A 20,164-nucleotide genomic window follows, 5' to 3' on the forward strand; every position below is an offset into this window, starting at 1 on the left:
GGAAAAAAATTCAATTCCGATGCGGCAGACCAAACAGCCTTCAAAGAGTTTGTTGATTCTCGCCTCCATGGTTTTTTTAGTAAAGGGATCAATAAACTACCTATGAAATGGCAAAAGTGCATAGATAACAACGGATGCACCGTTGTTATCTATGCACTTTGATTAATTAAATATATTTTACAAAAAAAAAAATTAACTTTATTTTCCTCCCGTACCAAACGCCAAATTCATATGTAAGGACCTAATAGAAATATCACTCAATAGATTACGACACAATAGCGGCTCCATACCTATATCATATTATCTCTTTAACCATTTGCCCAAATTATATGCAGTAAAAGGGAAAATTCTTTTATTTTAAGCACTTTAGACAATAAGTGTACTTATTTTAATAATAATTCATAATTGTTGATAACATGACCAATATACTTGACCTAACGATTTAAACTATTTTTTTAATATAAAAAACTCCTTTTTGTAACTTAAATATAAAAGTTAACTTTTTTGTAGACATTAAATTAATCAAGCTCTACAACTTTTCTGTAGAACTCAATCATATATCTCTCATCGTTAAGGCAGCGTTCGTAAGAAACGTTTTCGTTCGACCGTTTTTTCTCCGACTTACTTTGCCAATCCGACTACCACGAAAAAGTCTTTTAATTTTTCAGGTTAATATATTGCCTATGATACTTAAAAATAATGAGGCTTTCTATTAACAAAGAAATTTTCAAAATCGGTTCAGTAGATCCAGAGATTACCCCCTACAACATTACAAACTTTACCTCTTTATAATATTAGTATAGATGACCACCCTTTCACGTGGTCGCTGCTTTGATTATAATTATACTCATATTCTTCAGTCTTCTTATCTCATGTTTTGGTTTAAAACTGGTTATTATACTTTTTTGTTAGATCTTTTAATTAAACAATATTGTATATTGTATACAGTGATTTTATTACCAAAAAACATAATACTTCATATTTTTAACTCTTTTAAAATAGGTATTTAAATTGTATAATGATGGGATAAAATAAAAAAAAACAAACCATCTCATTTGAAACATAATAATTTCATTAATATTTGCTTATAAGTTAAAATTAAACAATTATTTTCATATAGACTACCTTATTTATTTTGCGGTTGGGAAATAACTACCCGTTTTTACCGATTGACTAGATACAGGTTCTATATTTACTTCTGAAGTATTATTATATGAGTACACATTTAGTATTCCTTTGTTATGCTATCACTACTTTGAAATTTACTTTAAAATGTTTACATATTATAATATATTAAGATATATTCCATCTAAGCTTGTAACGAGAATTCGGAAATTATCCATTTATTAGTGACAAATAAAATCGGAACCTAAAATCGAATCAATTGAATGGTACAGAAATTATTAATAATTTATTAATACCTGATTTAATATAATATTAAATAAATGATATTCTACAACAAAGTTCTAATTAAAAATATTTGTTAAGAATATCTTAACAATTACAATGAAGGTTTAATTTCTTTTTCTTAATTTAAGCACTGAAATAATCAAACAGTAAGTAGTCTACTCAGTAAACTGCTAAAACCGAAATTGTCGTTACAAGTCTAATACCGATAAAACTTTTATTGACAAATAATACTCGTCGTACTTAGACATGACTTCTATAGAAAAAAATCAAAAGCCATGAACATTCGAATTCGTCGAATCGCTAGAGCCGCAAATCGATGTCCAAGGTAATGACTTTCGTATTTAAATATCATTGATACCGCAGATCAAATCGGCATGTTCGTAGTGTTCGAGGGGAAGAGGAGAGAATGCAAGGGTAATTGAATTTTGATATCGTCCGCTGGATACGAGTCGAATAACAGTATCCTCACACGCGATCAGCATGAGACGATGAGCTGGAACAAATAAAGAAATATTCACTGAATGATTTCAAAAAATACATAAACACAATAGTACATTCAGCTTCATATATAATGTAACAGTCAACATTATCAAATAAATAGACTCATCTAAAGTGATCAATAACTTTCATACAACCAAAGTCGTCAAATTATATAAATCATACATTTTATCCAAATATATCAAAGCGCGAACTTCGTCAAATACATAAGTTCATTCATACCGTCATTGAGATAGTAACAATCAAAGCGCCAGTGGTTTTAAAACATCCAAAGTATTCAAAAATATAGACAATGAAATGATAATGATTTCATTCCAATCATAACTTTCCACTACAGAGTATTGTGTGAACGTTCGTACAAATGAGAGCCGTTTAAAATTCCTTTCCACGCATACCGGTTCACTCATTGTGTTCTAGTTTTGCGAATTTAGCGCTTCAATTTAAATTTTGAATGCGTTCATTTTCATCAACGTCCGTAATAACAAACTCGATTTGCAGAAGATGATAGTTAAATGCCAGAAAGTAATATGCGACACTGACTATAATAATTATTATAACATTAAATGTTACACGCATGCCAAACGCAAAAGAAGTTCTTACAGAATAGTATTGTTGTCATAATGTGAAAATTGGTAAACAATTTGTTTTTCGTGTAAACACTATATAAAATATATATAACATGTTAATCTTATTAGTTTTAATATTTTAATAAATTCGCTTGCTCAAAATAATCTAAGCTGGTTTGTGGGTCAATGAACTTATCTTGATGCTAAAATGTAAATGATATTTCTTTACTTACTTTAATTTGATATTAACAATATTCGATGACCCATCAGAATTTAATGTTATAATTTATAAAATGTTCCTTTTTTCATAATAATAAGATATTTTAAATATAGCTGTACGAAATTATTCAAATAACGTCTCCCGATTCTAGCTAAGACGAGACATGTCAATAACGATGGAAAATTGGCATACAATTATTATGTACAAGGAGCTCTAACCTCATCAGAGTCGATTCAATTTGCAAGTCTTAGAAAAAATGGAGTTTGACAAAAATAAATGTTTAATAAAATTTCGTTTCTATTTTTAAGTATTTTTTAACTCTTCAACAGTGTTTTCGTGCCTGTGGGGGTATTTTTTATTATTTTGAATCGGTTTATTAATTTGACGAGCTTGCATGTTTTAACCTCCTGACAAAATCTCAATTGATATCAGGATTACAATTTTAATTGCCTTGACATTAAATATGTTTTTTAACGAATCTTAGTAATGCTTCTACTTAATTAAAAAAAAGTAATTTATTTCAATGCATATTGAAATTTCAAATATTTGTTTTTACTTATTTAACGTGCAATGTTTGTTTGTTATTTGTTTAGGTCAAATCTTGCAAGCTGAATTGAAATCACTTCCTCTTATCCTATGGAGTAGAAATTTTACATCTTGGTTAATTTCTGATGATGCATTTTATGTTAAACTTGACCTGGTTTTACACCCACCATTGGGTCCAGACGAGAACTTTTCAAATTACTCTTCAAGTTTAAAATGTTTTTACTACTTATTTTATTTTACAATAATGTGTTTTATAATAATATACAAGTGTATTTTAAATTAGTAAAAACATTAAAATATACTTCTTTAAATAAATTAATATTATTAAATTTAATGAATATATCATGAAGTAGATCAGCTTTTCTTGGACTTTTTTATCTTTCCATTGTAATCAATCATATACATCAATCATTTAAGACAGTCAATATGATCTTATCAAGTTTAATATTTGCTCAGAATCTCATTACTCTTATATAAAAATAGTTGTATCGTAATATCATTGTATTGCTATTATTGCTATTATATTGATACATAATAAAACCTTCATTTTATTTTGGATGTATCGTTTTTCTAGTGGGTAACTTATACCGAGCGATAAATTTCGAAGTCCTGGGTTCAAACTCAGGGTTAGATAAATTAAATGCCTCGCAAAGCCGCTATTACTCCGTGTGAACTCTTCAAAATCGCGTCGAATTATCCATGCAATCGAACTAAGAATTAGTACATTTGTACTTGTGCGGTAACATCACGCTTAGGACTAATAACTTAGTGTTAATTTCGTTACTCCCGACTATTACAGCTGTACAATCGAACCTCTCGAAGCTGTACAATCGAACGAGACCAACAAGGAGATCATAATATATTTAAAGCTATACAATATTCTTTATAATAAGTAAAATATGTGCAACGCGATTTTTTGTTATTAAATACAATTCGTGGACGTGTAAGTGATCCGGAATCTGTCTAATAAATATTGGTAGCGTTTTGGCGCGCTCTTAAGTATAATATTGCTAGCGATTATCTGTGGATAATAAACACAATCAAACACATCGTAGCCTACACGGTGTTCTTTTGTTTTTTTTTTTAGTATAAATTTACGCGGATAATGGTTATCAGCAAGTGTAAGATATTGAAATGATCCGATAATCGATATTTCACTTCAGACCTAAAATTGTTATAATTAATACAAAGCGTTGTCAATTTATTTTCGTAAGCTTCATGTCTTAACAGCGCTGTAGCGACTGATTTAAGAAACACATATGTTTAAAATATAAGGTAGGTGACATGCGATAGGAGATGTGGTTTTGTAAGCGCAAAAAGGTTGTTTATGTTATAAAAATAAAATAAAGGTTTTTTCTAAAAAAAATCCGTAAAGACAGCTCTAGATTATTTGTAAAACAATTAATTCCTCAATAATACATACCATTACGAGTATAAATAAAAAAAATGTATAGATTAAAGGAAACTTCGTGTATTTTTATATATCGAGCAGTTTGTTGGTTATGATCAAACCCAAACCTTGAAAATTTAATGTAGTTTACATACAATCTTTTATTTTTAAGTTCGAACAGGATTAAACCATGCAAAATAAAATAAACGATTAGCAATTTTGCTATATACCTTCATAAATCTACTATGACCCATCAGTGGTCGGGTAATTTGATACTTTTACTCTTTTACGATTCTTATTCCCATTAAAGTAAACTTTGTATAAGTTTGTCGTTATAACTTCGTGACAGACTTGTCGAACTACGTGTTACTTTGCGATATTATTATTCGGAGTAGAAAGGAATAATAGTTCAAATATTTTTTCAAGATATACACAAATCTGAATATTTTACGGATTTATTTGTCCATATTTTTAATATATTAAGTTTATGAATAAGAACAGATGTCGCTACGACTTGGAATGGTGACAGTAAAGAATATAATTTCTTAATAAAAGAACTCCAATATGAATCTAATATAAATCGGTTTTTAAATTTATAAAAAATCCTAAATAAAGAGCAAGAATTAAAACTCCACGTTAATTATGTGTTACGTGAAAATACATTCTCTTTATAAAATTTAATTATTAAAATTAAAAAAATATATATCCTTATGCGAACAACAAAATATTATTTTAATTTCTGTACAAAAATGTGCGTGATATTATTGTTATTTTAAATTACTAGTACTAAAAAATTTTGACAAAACTTACTAGGAAATTATTAGTGAAACGTCCGTTAGCATTTGTAAAAAAATGTTGTTGCTTTCACATCAATTCAATGATAAAAAGAAACATCCTAAATACATACGACAAATACACACACACACTGCACATTATAATTACCCGACAACACTTATCTTCACCCATTTTCATAATTAATTTTATTTCACAGACATTATATTTATTTATAAAAGAGGTCTGGTGTCAATAAAGCTTCCGATAGGTATTCATACATGTATGGTACAAATCATACAGCTATGTTAATAAAATACAAAATAGTATAAATTTATTTCGCGTTTTGGCTGCGGGGTTACGTGGCTCGTGAACTTTGATAAAATTATCTGCGTATGCGCTGTTGATAAATAGTGTAAGCTATGTAATTTTAAGAAAGGTATATTGTACATAAATATGGTTTTGATTTGACTCAGTAACAGCCTGTTAATGTCCCACTGCTGGGCTAAGGCCTCCTCTCCCTTTTTGGGGAGAAGGTTTGGAGCTTATTCCACCACGCTGCTCCAATGCGGGTTGGTAGAATACACATGTGGCAGAATTTCAATGAAATTAGACACATGCAGGTTTCCTCACGATGTTTTGCTTCACCGTCAAGCACAAGATGAATTATAAACACAAATTAAGCACATGAAAATTCAGTGGTGCTTGCCCGGGTTTGAACCCACAATCATCGGATAAGATTCATGCGTTCTAACCACTAGGCCATCTCGTCTTTTTTATTAAAATGTAAGAAAATCAACAAGCTGGGTAATCAAATAAATTATAATTATAAGCAGGGTTAAGGACTTGAAAGGGCTGTGAGAATGGATTTGTCTCTCAGTTCGATGCAGCGGTAGCGAAATCAATTAAAGGTAAGATTGATGTGTATGTTTCGTTTTATTTAAAAAAAGAATAGTAATTGTTAACAAAAGTCATTTTAACCCCCTCAGGGAATAATATTTTTTTTGCGAATGATAACTTAAATACTCATATTCAAATATTTCTATAGAAACATTATTCACATGTTGATTTTGTATTATTTATATTTGTGTTGAGTAGAATAGGGTATTCAACTTAGGTTGCCATGTTAACGTTAATTACAGTCATGGATATACAGACTAATTACTATTATCATGACGAGTTTTATCAAAACCAATTTAGTAGTTATCTGGTGATGTGAACATACAGACTATACTAAATCTTATAAAAAACTATTTATATGGATAAAAGATATACCTAGTATATCATTTTGTAACATGACTTTTATAAAATAGAAAAAAAATAAGATGTATTTTACATTTTCTTATAAATCTAAAAACCGAAATTACTAGTTGAATTAACATCAAAGCATTGCGTTGTGGATGCAAGGTAATTAAGTTTAGTTTCATGACATTTTCAAGTGTTGATGGAATTTCTCATTATCGAGTTAAAATGTATGAGGATTTTATTAGTGAACTAGCTACCCGTGTCGACCTCGTTCCGATAAAATTTATACAAAGTAACCCCATAATATTTAATTTAGTTGAAAACTTATGTTCCAAATTTGAAAAAAAACTTTTTGATAGGATTTGCGTAAAATTCGTTTACAGTGAACGTCTGAATTTACAGTTAGGCGGACTAAGTTTTGTACGACGTAACTCTTATTTACATTTTGACTGTAAAACAAGGCCTAGTATAAAATTATTTTTAAAAATTAATTAATAAAAGTGAGTTTTAGTTTTACATTAGTACTTGGTTCAAATTAATAATAAAACAATAGAAAATTAAACATAGATTAAGATATAAGTATTATACTTAAAAAAATATTTAATAATTATCGTCTGTACTTAGCATCTATTTAGTCGAACAGTGATTTTGCTCTTTCAGTCATTATTAATTTGACATTCGAAAGAAAAAAACAGAGCATTATTTATTTATTATCTGCTAAGTCACTTTATAATTAAAGTTTACTATGAACAAGCCGAGATGGGATAGTGGAAAAATACGTAAATCTTCACCATAATAATCGAAATCTGTATGACGTGTCGAGGAAAATCTTTTAAATCCACGCTGGAGCAGCGTGGTGAAATAAAATCTCTTCTTCTCAAAAAGGAGAGGAAGCTTTAGATAAAAATTAAACATTTAAAAATTAAATGTGTCGCACATTTAATTTTTAAATTATAACAGATATAGTCATGAAATAATTAGCTAGGTAGGAATAATTATTCAGTTACCTTCATTCGAATCGAGACCGCATATACTGTCGAAGATCTCCATTTTGGTGTGGTCGAGGCCGCTGGCTCCCCCAATGTCCGCGTAGTCCACAAGGCCACGCTTTGTGCACTTGACAAACAGACAATGTAAACACAGGTTAATTAATTCAAGCTTGGTTACCTACATCCACGTTTAACGTCGTAGATAACATTCATGGAGAATATTTTAATATTCTTATAAGTTTTTGTACCCATCCTTTATAATTATATTTTAGGTAAAAAACGCATGTCTTATACATTAAACTGGTTATTGTGTACAGTGGCTGGGACATGTGAATCTTAGCTGAAGCAGGTTCAAATTTATGTACTTAAATTTTGTCTTTCGGAAATCAGTGGCCATGATTGCAGTGTGTAGAAACTTGCTTGGTGGAACCTCCAAACCTTCGCCTCACGATGAAATGAATCCTGTGTTTAGGGTACCGTACCTCTAAAGGAAAATTATAAAAGCATTTCGTTGTCCGTCTATCTGTGTGTCCGTTAAGACCCTTTTTCTCAGGAATGCGTGGAGATATAAATAAATTAATAACAAATATTGAGGTCTGCAGTCCCTTGGATCATTGAAAAAATCAAACTTCTAAGTGCTGTTCATGGCGCATTTCCCATACATTCGCAAAAGGAATCAAAACCTATACTTACGAGTACTTCTCGTTGACCTAGAAATTTGGCAAGAAACAATATCTTATAGCACAAATATAGGAAACAATCCGAAAAGCTTAAAGTTGTTGTTTAAAACACATAACATTGGATAAGTCAACAAAAAAAGTCAACTACTTGCGAGTTAAGTGACTGTTCATAATAAGAAGGAATCAAATTCAGATAAATACCTATCAGATTTCGTCTAATGTCAATTAACAACAACAATAACAGCCTGTTAATGTACCAAGAGCTCAGACCTCCTCTCCCTTTTAGGGAGAAGGTTTGGAGCTTATTCCGCCACGCTGCTCCAATGCGGGTTGGTAGAATATACATGTGGCAGAATTTTAATGAAATTAGATACATGCAGGTTTCCTCAAGATGTTTTCCTTCACCGTCAAGCACGAGATGAATTATGAGCAAAAATTAAGCACATGAAAATTCAGTGGTGCTTGCCCGGTTTGAACCCACGATCGTCAGTTAAGATTCACGAGTTCTAAGCACAAGGCCATCTCGGCTTTTTGTCAATTAAGTGATTTTGGATTTTTAAGTAAAACGCTTCAAATATCTTAAATAAGGACATAAAAATACTTCTTTCCAGATATTCATACTTAATAGCGGCTATCAGTAGTACTATTCTGTAAGAGCAAACTCGAAATTCATCGGAGACAGCGGTCGTGAAGTGTCAGAAATACAATAAATATGCGACATAATAATTATAACATTAAAAAAAAACACGCATCGAGTATATCACCATAAGTCGGTTGTTAAAATTTCACAGGTGAGTAATGAAGTGAGTTCTAACAGAATATGCTTTGATATATGACAGGAAAATATGACTGGCTGATTGTGTATTTACATCAAATTCAGAGACAGATATGTCACAAGAGCGATTCATTTTTTCCTTTTCGGAATTGGAATGTTAATGGACATAGCAGTACTACCATAGCAGCTGTTCTTAATATATTAATATTGTAAATAGGACGGTTATCGCTATTCATAACGTCTACGATGAAATAAATTGTATAGAAGTTTTGCTCGCCAATTCTCTTAACCATATTTCGAGTGCCAGTCAATTCCATTGGAATTCATCCTATGGAATTGCCTCAAGGAATGAATTAGACACGCAGCCCGTTAAGTGCTACGGCGTCGGTTACTGATATCGATATCGATAGCGAAGACGATATCAAAATTCAAATTCAACTTAAGTAATTAGGATAGAAACTTTATATACTTATTTAAAAATCTTTAAAATACACCTTAACCTTAGCAAACCAAAGAGCAGTTTTGTTATATCGGCTAATTCTCTACCGAAAATATTCTAACGGTTAAATTTGGTTTTAAACAGTTTTTAACAGTTAATTTATTTTCTAAGCACCTTAATCTTTTATGTTTAAAAAATATTTTACATTAAATACACACAATATTTTTATATTAAGGCAGGACGCTAAGCCGTTTTGTAATGAATGCAGGATTATAAATAAGGTTTTTAATCCGTTCAAGCGTATTACGGAAAGAAATCCATTTCATCATTTTTATTATAACGTTAATAAGCTATTTCTTGCTACATATATTACATAAAACCTTATGTAATTTAATCAATTTATAAAATTAATAAATGCTTAACACTTTTTGGCTCTTGCTAGAAAAATCTGTGCCGAATAGTGGTCGAGAAACACGCACGTTACTAAACAACTCATATTTATATAAACTATACAAATGCTTACCGTAAATAGAATGTACACTCAAAAATTAATCTTTTAACGAATTTCTAAGTAAATATCTTCAATATTAGGTATGTAACAAGTGCAGTATTATATTTTGTTACTTCAATTAATATAATTAAGAAATGACTTTAAATATTATAATGGCTTCGGGATTCTGAGTAATATTCGTATTTCCGTAATCAAATTCCATCGAACCGCTTATTACATTGTCAATTTCTTGAAATTTTAATTAATATGCATGAAAATTTGTAAGTCAATGTTTAGATAGAGGTCCTTCTTAGGCACAAAGTTTGAGATGATTTTTTTAAATTAATTTCATTTATCATTTTAAGAAAAAACTATACTTTCCTTCAAAAATCAATACGTGGAATCAACTCGATTATTTTAGCTTTTAATAATCAAATTTGAAATTATTTCTACGTAGATAGTATTGTTTGTTTTTTTTTTATAGATTAGGAAGGCGGACATATGGGCCACGTGATGGTTACTGGTCACCAACGCCCATAGACAATGGCATTGTAAAAAATGTTAACCATCGCTTACATCAACAATGCGCCATCTACCTTGGGAACTAAGATCTTATGTCCCTTGTGCTAGTAGTTGCACTGGCTCACTCACCCTTCAAACCGGAACACAATAATACCACGTACTGCTGTTTTGCGGTAGAACATCTGATGAGTGGGTGGTACCTACCCAGACGAGCTTGCACAAAGCTCTACCACCAGTTCACGAACTGTAGCGTGACGTTAACTGCGATTTGTATTGAATAAAAACAGCGCCAGTAAATAGACATTTACGATAATCGTAATTCCTAACTGATTATAACTTTAAATATTTATTTAGATTTTAAATATATATATATATAGCGTTTATAAATAATTTCTCGGCATTCCAGATTTCAGATTTTATACGTCATAGTTCTTTAGGTTAATAAAAAATAGTGAATTATTATTGTAAAATAACGCAAGTTATAAATGCGATCTATGTATGATCTATGGTCTATGGTCTATGGTATAACTATGGTCTTCCCGAGACACGTCAAACTATTATCTTAGTAAAGTATCGCTAGTTATATAATTATTTATTATTGATTACTGATTCATATGTGTCTGCTATAGAAGTATGGGGACCGTAGTTTTCCCGAAACATATATTTCGTCGACTAATAACTTAAGTAAAACTGGGATAGCTCATAAAAATACCACAACTTAAATTAATATTTAAGATAAAGTATTTTATATTGTATGTACATACATGAACCTTAATATTACTTTTGCTCACTTCATAAAATACTGTACCGTCGGGCATTAAGTTATTTGGTAATGGAAATTCATCCTACACTTTAAATATTCAAAAGCTTTTTTTCCAGTGATGCCACTGGAATTTAAGCGATTAAATATTTTATAAACAAAATTTATTTTTTATTTAATTTGTATATGAATAGTGTGTGTTTCATATAAGCCGACACAGGCGCCAGGTCTATGTGGACTAGAAAGTATTCGTATCATAGTTAATTGTAATACATACTTATATTATAAATATGAAATTTTATGTGTTGGTATTTTTTTATATATAGCAGAAAACGAAGTAATCGATTAAATTTATTACAAAAAACAGTTGTAAAATTATGCAGATAATAAATTAGTCATTAAAATTTTAAATCTTACTGTTTTTTAATATCAATTATTACATTTTGCCGTTTTCTTATTCCAAGCTATCACAAATATAATTATAACATATACTATTAGCTACAGGTCGCGGCTTCGCACTGACTGAATAATGTTCTACATAAAACGCTTATATCGTAATACTACAACGGTTTACGCGGCACACATCAATAAAGCTACCAGTCGGCAGGATTTTTTCCGTCTTCAGCATTTATAGTCATATTTCAGGCAATTTTTACAAAACTTTAAAGAACTATATACCTAAACTTCTCTTAGGAAATCCTCCATCCACTGATGAAAAGGGTATAAAAATATATTCGGTTGTTTTTGAATTTATCTCATTCACACAGACACGCATTCAATAAGAGATATTAAAGGAGATTTGGTGTTGTGTATTCGAATTCAAATTCAATAAACTAAGAAGAAAAATTTAAAAGGAAACGTTAAATTTTACTTTTATTTATGGAATTTCTTAAGAATACTTACATGGGAAATAGTTCCTGTTTCAACATCTAGCAGTGTTCCCCGTTTAATCGACTGGCCGATGTTGAGATCCAGAACACGTACAGTGGCTGGAGATACGGCGATCATCGAGCAGTTCCCAGTTTCTCCGTGATTACGTAACGTGTATACACCTTCTGTACCGAACAGCATCTGGTTGCAAGCTAATAAAATACGCCATACTTTAGAAAAACATATTTAATAATAAATCTTATACTACGCACAGAGTTAAAAAAAAACGAAACGAATTTTATTCAAGCACATCAGAATAATCATTAAACGATATTAATAAAAAAAGCTACCACCGCTTCGAATATAGATATATTTATTTATCCTGATAAGACAGATTACATTAATATTGTCAGTACTAAGTTGTATTACGGATTTCTTAAGAAAAAAATCTATTATGCCGTTTGTAGTCCATAGTTGGATCAATAGTGGAAAAAATAAAACAATGTTTTATTACAATGTTAGAAAAATAACTGTTTTGGAAATCGAAAATCCATTTTTATTTAAGGTAATTCTTATTTCTGCGTGAGTCTTATTATGCTCATGATAGTTACTGATATAATAATAAACGATGTGCATATGCTAAGCCAGTAAAGTGCTGGGATCAAAAAATATCTGGCCAATAAAGCCAGTCAAGAGCTTTGTTCAAGCGATTGAGTCAAGCTTGTAAAGTTACTTTGCTTAGCTTTCATACTTAACAATAAAATGGTCATAATTTCAATCCTTTTCTATAATAAAGCTTTAGAAAGTAAATTAATTCAAATCTATATTTAATTAATATTATGTTACTTTTTGTAGAGTATCACTTCATAAATAATAGTATTATATAATAAAAACTAGTTTTCTTCAGAAAGATTTCGAGCCTCTAGAAGGGATTCTGATTATGTGGAATTTCTATTCATTGAAAGCATTTCGTCGAATGTAAGAGGCTACAGGATTATTTCAATTAATCCAGGAATCGTCGACCCTTCCCCTGCTGTGGTCCGCACGCTCAGTGCTCTTGATATTAGCCACTCGTCATTCAGTCATCAGTTATCAACAACAGTTTTTTGTATTACAGGTACCATAAATATGTGGTTAGTAAAATTATAAATAAATTCTTATTTTACCTAAGCAAACATAGACATATACCTTATGATTCCAATATAAAAGCATAACACCACCATTACTTTTAATAATACTGTCAATTGACGTCTATTTTTCATTATTAGACCAAAAAATTTTAGGAAACAAAATTGTGATTGACGTTCTGTATATCCCTCTAATTTTTATATTGAATTTTAAATTGCTTTAAGTTGCGATCACTACACATTACACATTGGACCGGTTGCAGCGACGTGCCGTACGCATTATTGGCGACGTAAAGGTCACAAACACCCTTGAACCTTTACAATTGCGTCGTGAGATAGCAGCACTGAGCGCTTTCTATCGACTGTATCACGGCGAGTGCTCTGAGGAATTATTCTCTCTAATTCCTGCTTCCCCCTTCCTTCTTAAGTCCACGCGGGCTGGTTCTCGATGTCACCGCCTAACTGTGACATCAATTCCATCGCGAACAAAGAAATTTGGCAACTCCTTTCTTTGTCGCACTTCCAAAAAATGGAATTCCTTACCAGCTCACGTATTCCCCTCCTCTTACAACCCGGGTTCCTTCAAACGAGACGTGAAGAGGCATCTTGCGGGCCGGCAAGGCGAAGGCGGCTAGTGCAGAACGTTTTTCCCGTCTGTACTGGCCGTCGTCGCGTTTGGACTCTACTACCACTTACCATCAGGTGGAGTAGAGTCATTTGCCCTCCCGGCGATATAAAAAAAAAAAAAAAATTATCTTTAATAAAGGTTATACTGTTATTTTCTTTATCGTTTAACGATTTTATAACAAATCCATTTTAAATTCGAGTATATTTTCCGCTTCCATTGCTTCCAATTCTATTTGTGCATTGCAGTTAGGAAACGTTAAAATAATTTTGTGGTAGAATTTAGAATTGCATTTACTCGGTTTATTGAATGTTTCATTTGATAAAATAAAATCTATTGTAAACTCGAATTTATTTAAAAGTAAAATATATTTTTAGTTATACTTACAATTGTTTTATTTGTTTCTGTATTATCTTATATATAAAAATGGATGGTAGTATATCCGTTTGAAATGAATAGACTTAGACACTGATCACCACGAAATTAGGCACAACTTCTTTATACATGTATAATATAATTACACATATGTATCTACGTGTATTTTTTTCAAGGAATTTGGAAAGGAAAGGAAATTTCAAAGGAATTTTAATGACATGAGGTAGGACAACATCTGCTGGGTTTTGCTAGTAGTATAAAAATAGACATTATTATAGCGATTACATATGATGTATGCGTGTGTATATAAAAAGTTTTTCAATAGTATACCATGGAGTCATAGTTTACGTAGTAGCGTATATTCCATATAAACACACACAGATATGAAAGACACATTGTTTGACTACTTTATCACTTTAAAAACATGACACGCGACTAGTATTCGAGTCTGATAAAATTAGTTTTCTAATATTTATATACCTAATTAAAGTTATAAATGTGCTAAATGATAACTGTTGCCTGAAAGAGATTAGAACAAGTAAGGCTCTTAGTAAACGATCCCTTTACGTTGATCATTGAACGATTTATTTTCGAAAACTTGTTAAATTAGGCAAATGTAATTTATATGCAATATTTTATTTTTAAATTTGAACTGAATTCACTCAAATAAGATGAAATAAAATATAAGTAATTTTGCTTTATAACTACTCTTAAAGAACCTAAAATAAAAGATAAAAAATAAATTACTTGTGACGTAAGGTAACGAGTATAAAGGCAAGCGGGCGTCGAAAGCTTGCATAATGCATAGTTTCTGTTACCTTTGAGCCTTGGCTGGATTATACAACAGGTAAACAGTAATATGTGGTAGACAAAAAATCGATATATAGCCGAAACCAAATCTTAAAATATTCTATCTTATATGATAATGGTCAAAATGCAATCAAAATACAATAAATACTATTTCAAAATATTTTAAATGTTTGTCTTTCCTTGTTACTTAATACAAGAATATATAAATAACAAAAGGGTGACGTTCGTATTTCATTTCAGAAAAATAATAAAGGTGTAATCTACACGTGCCGTTCGTATTTCATTTGAGAAAAATAATAAAGGTGTAATTTCTATTCCGAACCGGGGATAGCTTTACATTTAATTTAGTCCTGTATGTACGAGTCAAGTGTGATAATATTATATATGGGTCCCATGAATATTATCAAAAGTTGAAAGATATTGGCTTTATGTCTGGAGTAATAGTTATTTAGTTTTTCGCCTATCATATATATATATTATAACAATTAGTAAATCAGCTGAATATCTTTATTACCTTTTTTATACTTATACTTATATGAAACAGATAAGACGTATAAAAACTTACGTCTTGCATTTCTTAAATGTCGTATTGTTATCGCAAATCCTTTGCCACGAGCCGGTACCCGATACTGAACTAACGCAGCGTTTTGTCGGGAAACGAGCTTGCGTTGTGGTCGACTATCGCATGATTCCACAACCCTGTCGTCGTCCCAGGAATCCGCTGGCCAGACTTGCCCATTCAATTCCCAACCATCGATCCACTACAAAGAAACAATATTTCTATTCTATACTAATATAATAAAGCTGATTTTATTCATTTGTTCGTTTTGTTTAAATGCGCTAATCTTTTGAGCTTGGAGTTGAATTTTTTAAATTAAATTTTTGTAAATTATATGCTTTAAGCTCATGGTATGGCCTATGGGTGAAGCCGCGTGATGTAGGTATTATTTAATAATAGATCAAACTGAAATTGGTCCGTCATATTGTATGAAATTGATTAGCAGTTGCGGTGAAACATTTGAAATTATTTTAAAAGGTTTAAATTATTTTAAAATAGCTTTAATCAGATTAGAAAAGATATTAGAGTGGACATGTGAATTCGTTAATACAGATGACTCTACTCTGTCATTCTCATACATAATATATAATAATTTATTTTCTTAATAGGAAAACCCGAATTATTTATATAGTCAAACTAAGGATTTGAACGCAGAACCTAAAGATTGACAGTCTTATAAACTAGGCACTTGATTAAATGTTATTATGTATTACTTACCATTTATTTAGATTAATAAAGTTTTTCACAAAGTAAACATATTATGCGTTTTTATTTTGTCAAAGTTAAACTTCTGATCGATGATCTCGTTCTCTTAAGTTAAAAGTTAGAATTGGCGTATTTTCATCTAAATTCCATCGTATTAAGATATAATAAACGCATTTTTTTATTTTGCCTTTAATTTATAAATTTGCAACTTCTTAGAATACAATTAAAAAGTCTTATAACGTAATCAAGTTATAAACTGCAATCTTGTTAGGTTTTAAGTAACAATTCCAATTTAATCCCCAGCAATGGAAAATTGAATCTTTTCTTGAAGTATAACTTTCAAACTTTGTTTATTATATTTGCATTAAAATTATGGAATATGATTTATTATAGTGGTCATGAGACTGCGTCAGTGGTCTAGTGGCCAGCTAATAAGGTCGCAAATCATGACATGATCCTGGGTTCAAATCCAAAGGACAATAAAAAAAAATATTAGGATTTTCCGTCGAAAAATAAGCATGCGAAACGTACGTAAAATCAACATTTATTTAACTAAAATCACCGACTTGTTACGGATTGTAGGTCGCGTATAAAACACTCATCGAACTGTTACACATGGTGAGTAGAAAAAATTTTCAACAAAGTTGGAACACTTGGCTTGCATTTAAATTTTATGTCAGCCAATGCACGCTGCCGAGTTACGCCAGCTTTCCAATTAAAAGAAAAGTTGTTTGAATGCGACTTTATTGCGAATATTCATTGAAGCATAATACATATTACAGTTTTAATGCAAAACATGCGTTCCAAAATCATTCATTCATTAGGATTTTGTTTTCAAGTCAATCGATTTATTTCTTCAAATTTACATATTTTTATTACCTAGTTGTTGTAGTTATTACTTATATATCATAGAGTTTATCGCCACCCACAGACATCTATCTAGAAAACTTACCATACACATCAAATGTATTTGTTGCAAAAAAATAAATTGATTATTTATCTATATATTTTTTTATAGAATAGAAAGACGGACGATCATATGGGCCACCTGATGGTAAGTGGTCACCAACGCCCATAGACATTGGCATTGTAAGAAATGTTAACCATCGCTTACATCGCCACCAACCTTGGGAACTAAGATGCTATATCCCTTGTGCCTGTAATTACACTGGCTCACTCACCCTTCAAACCGGAATACAACAACACCAAGTACTGATGTTTTGCGATAGAATATCTGATGAGTGGGTGGTACCTACCCAGACGAGCTTGCACAAAGCTCTACCACCAGTGACCAATCAATATCAATCATCTTTCTTTTTGTTAAAACGTTGTAAACTTTTTTAACACCGTGTAAAGCATAACACTTACTTCACCACGCTGCTCCGATTAGTTTGGGAAAATGGTAATAATGAACACCAGATAAGGAAAGAATGTCCGATGAGAAATAAAAGTTATAATAGATATATGCTTTAAGATTTGTGATCCTAACAAAATAATTCACCATTTTTGCTTTTCGCTGACAACTTTGTAACCATTTACAAAATACGTATACACGTAATGAAGCTTTCGTAATCAATTCATTATTACTATTTTATATATTTTATCTGTGGTTTATTAAAATAAATATTAGTACTATAGCTTGTAACTTACCGCGACTAAGCCACCGTTTTCGCATGGCACATCTAAATAGTTAAATATGACCTGGATCCGCTTATCAGGCTCCGCTATCATGTAGATACCACAAACTGTTGGCTCGTCGGACGGCGACTTGAAGAACAGCTCCCCTTCTTCGGACGTTACCAGGAAACAGTCTATTTGAACATAATCATGTAATCAGTATCTAAAAATATGTAAAATATATATAAAACAATTTATATATATTTTAATAGAATTCAAATAACAAATTAATATTATAAAAAATACTCCTTGAGCGTCGATGAACCCGATCGATCGTCGATGAAAGCTGTATATATTTCATAGATATATAGTTTTATAATAATACAAGTCGTAATTAAAATATTTATAATTCAAACTTAATATTTTCATTATGATTTTATTTTAATTTACATAATCTTAATGTGTACTTAAATTCCTAATATATTTATTTTATTTAACTTACTTTAAATCTATTGATAAAAATGTATTTAATCTTATCTTATTACCTCAATATTATTGTAAATTTTATAATACGTCACTATTTTATTTTTATTTTTTTTACGATATTGGGTATATTTCAAGTATTATATTATATTATACTATTACCTAAATAGTGATATATTAATATCAGTTTCATTTACTGTATATACATTTTTGTTATACAGCTTGTTGGTGTTGACAAATAAATAAATAAAAATAATAAACCGAAGGCACGAAAAAATTTATGCTTTATATCTATGAAATTAATAATATTCAAATTGATAATTTATAAATCAGTAACACTCGTGTAATTATGTAGGGATTGGGATATGATATGCACAAAATAGGCGTTAGTGTGAAGGCTATAGCTGACCGGAAAAAAATGGAGGTCGAAGACAAACTGTGCGACGTCAGATTAACTGAAAAAACCTCAAGTGAATGATGTTAATTTATTTATAAATGAATATTATAATAATAAATGAAATAAAAAAATACATGTTTCTATTTCAGCAATTATTGTATGATTCTTAGATAAAAATGTTGTTTTGAGTATATAATTGATTAAAACGTTTGGTGCTTAAAAATCATTCACAAACACTTTGCTTAAAGAAAAAAATGACACTTCCCGACCGCCGTTAATAATTTTTAAATAACTAATACAATAATTATTTATTGTATAACAGTTTGTTACTATTAAGATCACTTTGTATTAAAGTTGCCCACTTGAAAAATATATTTATTATTTGCTAAATAATTTTGTGACAACGTCTGCATTTATTCTTTTTAAAAACGGATAAATATTTACTTTTTTTCGTGTCGATAATAATGTCGATAAATTCCTTTAAAAAAAATTTTTATTATTGTGCAGTTTAGTCAATGACTTGTTTTTTTTATAATATATGTTATTTATTATCATCATATAAATGGTCATAAGCAATACATATTAAGATTATTTAAACATACCTTCGGTGGGATCAATGATGCGATGTGTAGGAATCGGATAACGACGGACCCTGGAAAACCAAGATGGCGCTTGGCCTGGACTCCGCAGACCTCTCCATGACTTGAAACAAAATAGATCTTGTTAAAACTATAAATTGACAATGATTTTACTATAAATGGAAAACATTAATTATGAAATATAAAAATTTGTTTCAGTTTTTATTAGACAGCAATTTCTTTTATGATGTTGGTTTGTTGTAAAAATCTAATTACATTGGATAATGATGATCATATCAAAATATATAACTGATAGAAAATATATTACATAGTTACGAAGTATAAGCAAATAGATACTCTTTTATTGTACGCGTAAATAAATAATAGAAATAATTATCATAATAAACACCTTTGTACAACAAGGCGGGCTTATCGCTTAATAGCTATTTCTTCCGGACAACCTTAGAGTAGTAAAAAGCTTGCAATTAAAGAGACGGACTGGTAAAAATCATGAATAATACAATACAATATATTTATATATTAATACTGAACATCATTAATATTTATCATAAATCTTTAAATTTTAATATCAGCTTAACTTTTCTTTATAGCCCATTCTGGTTAGTCAAAAAAGGGGTTTACATTGCAAAAAATTCCTTCAGCAGTTAAATCCTCTAACCTTTGGCAACTAGTAGTTTCATTTCAAAATGGCGACCA

General features: G+C 30.3%; 1 protein-coding gene across 1 annotated transcript in view; it reads right to left on the reverse strand.

Moving 5' to 3' along the window:
• Positions 1-1,065: 1,065 nt before the first annotated feature.
• Positions 1,066-20,164, reverse strand: part of LOC126768995 (corticotropin-releasing factor-binding protein) — a 34,591-nt gene continuing 15,492 nt past the window's right edge. Inside the window, exons 2-7 of the mRNA XM_050487526.1 lie at positions 19,472-19,571; positions 18,023-18,183; positions 15,674-15,869; positions 12,205-12,383; positions 7,654-7,762; positions 1,066-1,903 (exon numbers count right to left, since the gene is read on the reverse strand). Coding sequence (XP_050343483.1) covers positions 1,752-1,903; positions 7,654-7,762; positions 12,205-12,383; positions 15,674-15,869; positions 18,023-18,183; positions 19,472-19,571 — 897 coding nt within the window. The 3' untranslated portion in view covers positions 1,066-1,751. The remainder of the gene's footprint in view (positions 1,904-7,653; positions 7,763-12,204; positions 12,384-15,673; positions 15,870-18,022; positions 18,184-19,471; positions 19,572-20,164) is intronic.

Source organism: Nymphalis io, chromosome 6 (genome assembly GCF_905147045.1).
Source record: "Nymphalis io chromosome 6, ilAglIoxx1.1, whole genome shotgun sequence".
Classification (NCBI taxonomy): Eukaryota; Metazoa; Arthropoda; class Insecta; order Lepidoptera; family Nymphalidae; genus Nymphalis; species Nymphalis io.